This window comes from Triticum aestivum, chromosome 3A (genome assembly GCF_018294505.1).
Source record: "Triticum aestivum cultivar Chinese Spring chromosome 3A, IWGSC CS RefSeq v2.1, whole genome shotgun sequence".
NCBI lineage: Eukaryota > Viridiplantae > Streptophyta > Magnoliopsida > Poales > Poaceae > Triticum > Triticum aestivum.
In genome coordinates this window covers 27484519-27495231 of record NC_057800.1, presented here as the reverse complement: position 1 = coordinate 27495231, position 10713 = coordinate 27484519, and the positions used below count along the sequence as shown (strand labels likewise).

The following is a 10713-nucleotide window of genomic DNA, read 5'->3' as shown; positions in this document are numbered from 1 at the left end:
GGGCGGCGAGGGGGAAGGCGATGCGCGCGGTGTTTTTTTAGGGATCGAGAGGGGACGGCGAGGGTTATAAATGTGTTGTCCTCGCCTCCCCTCTCCGTGACGCCGTCGTCTGCCGCCCCGTCTCGCGCTCTACCGCGACACCCTCTCCCACCCCTTCCTCGCCCCCTCCTTTTGCCACCGCCCTTTCGCCACCGCCACCGCCACCGCCCCCCTTCTTCACTTAATTAATTTGTTTTTACTACATGTTTTCAGGACTGACATAATGGCGGACAATAGAGCTGACCCGATTATGGACAACTATGATCCGGACGGTGAAGCACATATGTTCGGCATCATAAACGGCGATATTCTATATGTGCCGACCGGAGAACAAGAAGATGATATCTCTTCTTATCTGAACCTTGACGGTGAAGATGAAGGGCGCCGTCAGCAAGATGATGCCGAACAAACGTCGATAAACGACGATCTTCAAATGGAAGTAGCAACCACCTCCGGCGCCGAGGTATATATATACATTGAGCCTCTGGTGATACAAACTAACTGATTTGAATAAATATGTGTGTACTAACGCGCGCGACTCTTTCTTATTTTAGCCCTCGGCCGGATCGTCGAAACAATCGAGTACGTCGTCAAAGCGTGGCGCAACCAAGACGATGAAACAAGGAGAAACATGCACCATCGAGGTTGTCGACAGTGCAACCGGCAGGCCGCTGGAGCCCCGCAAGAACGCCACCAAGTTTGTCAGCCAATGCGGAGCCATTGTTAGAGACAACGTCTCGATCACCGTCCAGGAGTGGAATGAGCCAAAGAAGGCACGAATTGATGGTTTCACTTTTGTCGATAAGAGAACAAAAAAAGATTGCTTCAAGAAAATGGATGTGATGAAGAAAACCATGAGTGTACTAGTAGCCGAAAGAGATGCAGCTCGGGTGCAGCATGAAGATCATCCAGCGGATCTCGGAAGCCAGCAGCGGAGAAGCAGCGTGGCTTCCACGGAGGCCCCACCGGCTGGTGCAGATGCACCGACGATCGAAATTACTGCACCGGAGCCTCTGGTGGTCGAAATTACTGCACCGGAGCCTCTGGTGGTCGAAATTACTTCACCGGAGCCTCCTCGCTACCCCGTGGACGATATAAAGGAGATGAAAGAATGTCATCTGTATTATCCTATCGGGAACATGTCCATGAAGGTAGCCATCGGCAGTGCTTTACCATGTTTACCTGGAGCACTCCACCACAACAACCCCATTCAAGATGGCTATGCTCGTGTCACGGTGGAGGACATAGTCCAAGGGTTTGAGGACCTGGAGATTGACATTGCTACACCTGAAGGGGATAAAAGACTTGGAGATGTCAAGCGCCATTTCATTCTATGGCAAAAGAAGTTTATCAAGTTTCCAGGCGAGGCGCCAAGGACAACAAGTCCACCCCCCTACGGTGGTGGTGGTGGCGGTGGCGGTGGTGGTGGTGGTGGTGTTGGTGGCGGTTCACCTACACCTCCGTCACGTCAGCCGACGCCGCCCCCCAGTCCACAACGTCCGGCGGGTGATCAGCCGCCGCCCCCCAGTCCTCGTCCGGCGGGTGATCAGACGCCGCCCCCCAATCCACCTCCGGCAAAGAAGCAGAAGCAGTCCTGGATTATTAACCCGGACCCTTATGTACCTAAGACCACAAAGGTACCGGAGCCATCACTGAAGCCTCTCCCCACAAGGCCTTGGGAACGTAGTGCCGAGGAAGTCGACGCGGCCGCGGCTGCTGATTTGGAGAAATGGAAGGCGGACTGCAAGAAGAAAAGAGAGCCCGAGCCCAAGCCAGTATTTTCTGATGAGCAAAAGAAGTGGGCTAAGTCATTTTTGAGCACACCGTCCCAAGCCGCGAAGAATCTGCCTAACGACTATGCACGTGAACTTCGCAGGCAGACACTCATGTTCAAGGAGAACAAAGAGCGGGAGAAGGCCGAAAGTAAAAAAAGCGGGAAACAAGTTGCCCAGCTCGGGGAACAAAGTAAACAATCGATTGCCCCGCTTATAGTGGAAGCCTTCTGTCCGGATGCCCCCGAGATCATACAAGCTGCGGCAGCACAGGGATTGACTGTAACGAGTGCCAGAGAACAAGCGGCCAACTTAGGTATTACTCTTCGTGAACTGTTAGGCCTTGATGAGGCGCCAGTGAAGGAGGTAGTAATTACATATGTCAAGAATGGGCCTCTCGTCGAGCCTGCGCAGGAAAAGGATCTACCTCCACAAATGAAAGGTCTGCTGAAATGGTACAAGGGTTACATAAAAAATAAAAACGCCAAAGAATATATCTATGCGGAAGTTAGACATGAGCATCACTTCAAACATTACTATGTACAAATTGAACTGAGTGAATTGTTCCAGCTTTTCAATCTGCGCGAGCTCGATAAATCTATCATCAGTTGCTACGTTCTGTAAGTGATTTATTAATTTCTACCCCATCTCGTTCATATTGCCTGCACTATATATATGTCCTAACTATATTGTTGTGTCCGCTATTATACATGCAGAATGAAGATTAAGGAATGCAGAGTAAGGAACATCCATGATGTTGGGTTCATTGACCCACACATCGTTAATGGACATGTGTTGGAGCGTCACCCCGCCGACGTGGAGGCAGACCTGTGGCAGTTTCTTACAAAGCAGGAACTCAAAAGTGATATTCTATTTCCTTACCATTTTGAGTGAGTGTTTCTGTCTTGAGCACATTCTCTTTTGTTTACTCCATGCATGGTATGTGGCCGGCTAATCGATGAGTTATGCATGACGTACTGTGCATGTATCGTGTCCGCAGGTTCCACTGGATTCTGGTAGTAATTAAAGTTAACACCTCAGAATGTCTCGTCCACGACTCTGTGAATATGGATCCAAAGCTTTGGGGCGGCATGAGAAGAATGCTGCAGAAGTAATTATTTTCATTCATTTGCGCTCTATATCGATCGGCCTATTTCGTTCATTTCCTAATATCAAGTAACTAATTAATAACTCTCTTGTTCATTTAATTTTCTTTGCCTCGTAGGGTTTGGAGACGGTTCGTAGATACAAAGGTCGGTGAATTCAAAAAAGAGCTAGAATTCAAAATGTTAAAGGCTAAGAATGCTGGGGATATTCAGCCACCGGAGACCAATCTATGTGGATACTATGTCTGTGAGATGATCCGGAGATACACCTCTGAGCGGGTTCCGAGTGATACCAATGCTAAGAGGAATAACCTCCGGTGGATGCTTAGTCCAGAAGCTCGCTTCCGACCACTTCAATAGGAACTAGCTGGATGGTTCAGCAGGGAAGTCCTCCATCCTAAAGGAGAACACTATTACGAGGACGTAGAACTTTATATGCATTAAATCATGTATGGAAACTTGTTCAAAATTGTATAGGGTCATCCGATGATATTGAATATATATTGTATATTCCTCTTGAATTCTTTTTGGTTCTAATTTCAAATTTATTTGAAATTGTACATTCATATGCATGTATGTAGTACCGTAGAATATATGAAACTCCTTCAAAATTAAAATAAAGCACAAAAGAAATAAAACAATACAAATTAAACAGAAAACAGGTTTAGGGGGGGGGGCTAAAACCCTAAACCTGTGGCGGCCTTTAGTCGCGGTTGGCCAGAAGAACCGCGACTAAAGGTCCTCCGCCCCGACGGCCGCCTGGCGCCCACGTGGACGGGCCGTTAGTCGCGGTTCTTAAGCAGCCGCGACTAAAGGTGGGGGGCTTTAGTCGCGCTTATTTGGTCGCGGTTGCGCAACCGCGACTAATGGCAGTTGCGAACCGCGACCAAAGGCCTTTTTTCCACCAGTGAGAGTAGTACGTAGTACTCCACTAAGATCGGAAATCTGTCCTTTCTAGCATCGTAGAGCCAAACTAACTTGAGAAAATTTCTTATTTGACACTATTTTAAAATCTGCTTCCTTATTTGATATTTGAATTTTTTTTTCTATTTGACACAAGTTCTAAATTTTATTCCCTATATGACATTTTCGTTCATTTTGAGCCTAAATAACACCTGAAAAGACTCTTTTGTCCCTCATGTGGTATGTGTGTGGGGCAATAGCGCACACACGCAGCACCGGTGCGAGGGCAGGAACACACACGCAGCAAGACATACACATGCACCAACACATACGCAACAACACGCACGCGCACGTGCACGCGCACACACACGCACACACACACGCAGCAACACACATGCACGCGCACACACACGTACGCAGCACACACACATACACACACGCAGCAGCATCAGCACACACGCAGGCATCACATAGGCACGCAACAACACACACACACACAACAACACGCACGTGCACACACACACACGCACACACACGCAGCAACACACCTGCACGCGCACACACACGCACGCAACACACACACATACACACACACGCAGCAGCAGCACACACGCAGGCAGCACATAGGCACGCAACAACACACACGCACGTACACACGCAGTAGCAAACACACACGCAACGGCACACATGCACACACACATGCAGCAGCAGCACACATGTGCGCGTGCACCCACACACGCAACAGCACACACGCGCGCACACACATACCGCATGGGGGCAAAATTGTCTTTCCAGGTGTCATTTAGGCTCAAAATGGACGAAAGTGTCGTATAGGGAATAAAATTTAGGACTAGTGTCAAATAGGGAAGAATTTTTTTTCCAATGCAAATAAGAAACCAAATTTTAAGACAATGTTAAATAAGGAATTTTCTCAACTAACTTAGCTAGTAGCACAACGGCAGCTTTGACCTGCATGCCAGTTAGACGGTCGAGCTGGCTAAACATCTGACCTGTTCCACGTTTACCACGAGGACGAGCACGCACGCTGGCCGCTGGGCGTACACATCAACTGCGTGTCATCGGCCTGCCCAGGATAACGACCAAACACGTACGCATCTGCTCTCACTACTCACAAAATTTATCATATTAAACCCATTTAAATTACATGGCTAATTTGTCAAAATCATGTGGCGAAGCAAGAGGCACATGCCTCTAAGATTACGTCAGTCATGCTAGATTCTTGAAGCAAAAATGCCACGTCTGAACAAGTTCATGTCTTATTGCCAAAACAAAAGTGAAAAAGACGAATGGTCACCAAAACAGCATGGCGATTTCTCACGAATTAAGGGTTGCTTCTAATGGGTCGATAATAAGGTTCGAACAAGCGCAAGTTGCCACGTACGTACCATATTTGTTAGAAAAGAAATTGTTATATATTGGCAGAGACCATGCATGCATGACTATTTTGCTCTATCAGAAAAGGATAGTAAATATCTCAAATATTCCAAAGGAAGGACATTTTCAATTTTCTCTAACTTGGAAATCATTAAACAAGTAAAAACACATGCATCTTGTACAATTTATTATGAGCATGTGCCCAATTTCATTTAACTCCTCTACTTATAAGTACTAAAAATACTCCCCCTGTTCCTTTATGTAAGGTATAGTTTTTAGGCTCAGTGACCAAGGCAACAAATTATTGATAATTGAGGACGAAATTACGCTTGGCAAGTTTGTTGGTTAGTGGCAAGTAAATCAGTTAAGCTATGCGATGAAGAGATACTGACAATCAGGGCAGAGATACGTCCCTTCTTTTTCTAGAAAAAGAGATACATGCAATCAGAAGAGAGATCCTTTCCTTTATTTTGGAGGGCTAAAAAGGGATTATGAGAAATTAGAAGAAATTAATGCACCTTACATTGTGGAATCTTATAAAAAACATATACTCCCTCCTTCCATCTATATAGGGCCTAATGCGTTTTTCGAGGCTAACTTTGACCAAATGTTAGAGCAATAATATATGACATGCAACTTACGCAAAGCACATCATCAAATTCGTATGTGAAAGGAGCTTTCAATGATATAATTTTCACATTATGCATGTCATGTAGTATTAATTTTATCAATAGTCAAAGGCGGTCTTGAAAAACGCATTAGGCCCAATATAGATGGAATGAGGGAGTGCACCTTTTTTTTGAGACGTAACATATACATCTTATATAAAGGAACGGAGGGAATAACATTCATTTGAGGAACAATAATATGGATCGGAGGGAGTAGCATTTTTTCGTCCACATTATCCTTCATTCAACCTTAGGTACTTCTCCTCCTTTTCTTCATGTTGATTTTTTTGCTCATATATCTGGTTTTTTCAACAATTATTTTTTTTCTAAAAATTGACTTAATTGCCACACAGTCTATTGACTTATCATGTTTTCCTTTGGTAAGCCAATAAGTGCTTACCAAATAAAATCCTAAAACTTATTTTTGGCAGGTAAATCACATGCAGAAATTTATTTGTAAGCACTTATTTACATAATCATATTAATATGGGAAGGTAAATAATGGGCTAGCATATTAGAATTTTTATAGCCCATTGCAATTCATTGATGATTATCTATTTAACTATCACAATTTTGGAAACGTAGCCATTGTTTAAACTTGATAGATGATGGGGGCTGAGTAGAGGTTGGTGCGAGCTGTAGTTGTTTTTTTTTTCTTCCGGAAAAACTTTCAATCTATTCATCATTTGTCATGACAGTACAAAAAATATCATAAGCAACAAAAATTATATCCAGATCCATAGAATACCTGACAACGACTATAAGCACTGGAGCAACACGAACACAAACTTAAAGTTCATCTAAACCAAATAGAGCCCAAAGTTGACATGGCTTTCTGGCATTTTAAATTAGTGTGATTTGTCATTGTGGGATGAAGACTGAAGAGATTAGAGCAATCCGTAGCATATCCTGTACTGGAGTGCTGGATATGCGTCAATGACCAATGCTGACCAGCTAGAGTATATTTCAAAAAGAAAAAGAAAAACTTACTTTTGGGTGTACGTAGCAACACCACAATTGGTCCCTTTGACCTGTGGTGTCTGCACGCGGCGGCTAGACGGTGTTGCACTGCACACAGACGTCGTTAATGACGTGGGCGCAAGTTTCCTCCTCCTGGCGCGCATGGTAATACGCTCCAGTTTTGGCACTAAATCAATTTTTACTCAGAGCCAGGATGATTTCGTGATAAGATTGCTGCATCAGCTACCGCCCCCGATTGCCTTCTATAAATACGTCGATCCAGATACATCTTCCCCACACAAATCCAAGAAAACCAACAAGATCACCGACCGACCATTGATCTCCAACCTTCTGGTTGAGAATTCCGAGGCAAGAGGTAGCTAGCCATGTGTCCCTCCCCTGATCTGTCCTCCCGGATCCTCCCCCGCGTGCTCATCGTCTCCCGCCGCACCGTCCGCAAGAACAAGTTCGTCGACTTCGTCGGTGAGTTTCTTGTTTCATCACTTTATCCATGCCGGAAAGGTGTTGGCTTCGTTGGAAGAATGCTGCAATTTCTGACGTTTCCATTGATGGATGCAGGGGAGTACCACCTGGACCTGGTTGTGGGCTACGGCGCGGTGCCGGTCATCGTGCCGCGGGTCGCCGGCCTGCACGCCATGCTCGACTCCTTCGAGCCCATCCACGGCGTGCTACTCTGCGAGGGCGAGGACATCGACCCCTCCCTCTACGACGCCGGCGGCGACGACGGCGACGGCGACGCGCTCTCCCAGGAGCAGCTCGAGGCCGTGCGGCGCCTCCACCCGAGCGACGCTGCCCTGGACCACGAGAAGGACTCCATCGAGCTCCTCCTCGCGCGCCGCTGCCTCGAGCGCAACGTCCCGTTCCTCGGCATCTGCCGCGGCTCGCAGGTGCTCAACGTCGCCTGCGGCGGCTCGCTCTACCAGGACGTCGAGCACGAGCTCCACCCCGCGGCCGACGATGCCGTCTGCCACATGGACTACGCCAACTACGACGGGCATCGGCACCCTGTGCGCGTGCTGCCCGGCACGCCGCTGTACGACTGGTTCGCGGAGTCGCTGCTCGACGGCGACCAGCTGATGGTGAACAGCTACCACCACCAGGGCGTGCGGCGGCTTGCCGAGCGGTTCGTGCCGATGGCGCATGCGCCCGACGGCCTGATCGAAGGGTTCTACGACCCTGAGGTGTACAACCCCGGCGAGGGCAAGTTCATCATGGGGCTCCAGTTCCACCCGGAGCGCATGCGCAAGGAGGGCTCCGACGAGTTCGACTTCCCCGGCTGCGCCAAGGCCTACCAGGAGTTCGTCCGCGCGGTGGTGGCATACCAGGGGAAGCTTGCCGCCACGCACGTGCACGTCCGGAGCGCGGTCACCACGTCGCCCAAACTGAACCAGGAAGTGGAGAAGCAGCGCAAAGTAATTGGGCGGAGCGTCTCGCTCGCCAAGAACATGTACGTGTTCGGCAACAACACCGTAGCGCAGCTTCCGGCGGAGCACCGGAACGGGGACCTTGACGCCGGCGAGGAGCTCCTGGCGTCCAACACGGCGCTGAGTGTGCAGCAGGAGAAGCGGCTGAAGCAGATGGGCGCGACGGTGCGGAACGCGTCGGGGTACATGAACAGGCTCAAGGTGAGCGACGAGCGGGAGGCGGCGGCGCGGGCCCTCATGGCGAAGATGTCGGTAGCCCAGCTCGCCAGCCTCGCCGCCTTCTACCGCGCCATGGGCAACGTCTGCTCCGAGGTGCTCGACGCCAAGCTCCAACCGCCGTCTCCAACCCTGCACGAGTGACCTGTGAACCTGGCCGGAAATGCTTGCTTGGTTCATAAGAAATCCAAGTGGTGCATGGCATCCTGAATTAATTAGACCGTGATGTTGATGCATGTAACTCGACAAGTGTTAGTTGACTTTGTTTCTGTGTCCGTACATGGCATCTAGCGCTGACTTTGATGAGCTGAAATGAAAGACGAAGAGAGTAAGTAGTGTAGATCGTTCGTAATTGAGGTGTCATTCTGATCCAGTGGTCATCCCCTCGTATGTACTCCTATCTAACTTGTGTACCACAGTTTCTTCATCGAATTAGCTTCATGAAGCGAAAAAATATGAAGCTACTTTTCGACTGTGCAGGAGGGGTGGATACAATATGTTTCTTCTGATGTTCTCTGTGCTACCTTGACAATTGATAAATATATCGAATGTTCTCTTTAAAAGAAAAATAGCAAATGTGTTGACTTCATCAGTTGGACGGCTAGCATTTTTTAGCAAGTTCCGTTCTCAAACCACTACTACTGGCTAGTAGTAACATTCTGTTGGACAAAACAAAAACTTATCGCCGCATCTGCATGACGCCAGAAAGGGAGCAGTAGCAAAGTTTTTGGTCACATGGGAAGCGCCAAAGGCACAGCTGATGGCCACGGACGGTCTAGGAGCTTCATTCAGGGTAGTTGCCAACTAACTTCGGAGGAGAACTGGTAGTGGCACCCTGATGTGCCGTGGAAAATGCACGAACGAACGAACGACATGGTGGCATGCATGCATGGCCAACAGGTTGCAGCTCTGCCGCAACACTTGGCCAGCAGGCGGAGTGTTCAACAGTAACTCTAGATCAGTGCGATAACTGCGGTGCAGCCCAGAGTAGCGTAGGCAGCACTTTATTTTCTTTGACCAAAACGTAGGCAGCACTTGCACGGCGCTCTTGGTTTTATTTTAGGATGGGAATGGGCCGGACTGGCCTCTCTATTCTCTTGAGGGATCATGGAGCATTGGAACCGGCCCAATAGTCCATCCAACTGGACCCATTTTAATACACAAGAATAATTGTCTAAAAAAATACACAAGAATAAGTAGCAATGTCTCAAAAAAAAAGAGGAATAAGTAGCATTAAAAAACAACATTATTTCTAGCATCATTTGGCTGTTGGGATTTTTAGTAAGCTAAGATATTTAGAATTTACATGTTCAAAGAATATGCCCCTCCGTTTCTATATCAACCATGAATCGTTCCCATCATAAGGTAGCATATTTGCAACTTTGAAACAAAAATAGTCTTGGTCAATAGTTTGAAGTTTTTATATAAGCACATGGGTAACAACCTTGCAAAGGCATGTGCATTGTAACGGCAGACTATAACGTTAGGCACCTGAATTGGGGTTGAACCTTTTGTCCGGGTATGCCGCTGGTGGCGGGCTCCTCTGGCCCAATTTTTAATGAAGTCGTCCGAAAAGACCCATCGACCATGAAATTATGGGCCGGACCAATGTCCCAATGGTACCGTTGGCATATTCCCATCGTGAGTTTCATTCACTTGTGGAGATAGAAGAATATGGTTCAAAAGGTCAATTTGGTGCACGAGCTCTAGTGAGCCTTATATTTTGTAAAGTGCCAAAATGCCAGGAGGTAGTTGAGGGCGATCAAACTTGCTAAATCTCAGTCGACTGAGACTTTTTAAGGCCCAATCGATGCTATATTCGTAAGATCTTACATTAAGATCCGTGTAATTTTCTTCTTCAGTCTTTTCCTTTTTCTTTTTAGATTACTCCCTCCGTCCCATAATATTAGAGCGTTTTTGACACTAGAGCGGTTTTGACACTAGATAGTGTAAAAAACACTCTTATATTATGGGATGGAAGGAGTATGTCACTTGGCTGCGAGGGAAATGGAAAACAAATGCTTTTTGCTGGCAGTTTGAGTTGCGACACGAGATCAAACGGTGACAATGTTTAGAAGAAAATAACTTTCTCTAAAGAAATTGCCATACCGTTCAGAAGAAACTGCCAGCAAAAACTTTCGCAAATGCCACCCCTCCTAGCAAACGGTAGCTGGCTATTGGCATCCGAAGAATCCCCAAGAGTGAGTTT

The 10713-nt window shown here is 47.4% G+C and overlaps 1 protein-coding gene across 1 annotated transcript; it reads left to right on the top strand.

The window, feature by feature from the left end:
* The first annotated feature begins 7153 nt into the window (after positions 1–7153).
* Positions 7154–9013, top strand: LOC123057704 (putative glutamine amidotransferase GAT1_2.1). Its single transcript, XM_044480621.1, has 2 exons — positions 7154–7326; positions 7423–9013. Exons 1-2 carry the CDS (start codon positions 7230–7232, stop codon positions 8646–8648), a joined length of 1323 nt encoding a protein of 440 aa, XP_044336556.1. The 5' UTR covers positions 7154–7229; the 3' UTR covers positions 8649–9013.
* The last annotated feature ends 1700 nt before the right edge of the window (positions 9014–10713 follow it).

Excerpts from the sequence above, each read along its gene's own strand:
- LOC123057704 (XM_044480621.1), top strand. The coding sequence starts at position 7,230 with ATGTGTCCCTCCCCTGATCTGTCCTCCCGGATCCTCCCCCGCGTGCTC. Across the intron at positions 7,327-7,422 it reads CAAGTTCGTCGACTTCGTCG|GGGAGTACCACCTGGACCTG; the intron begins GTGAGTTTCTTG and ends TGATGGATGCAG.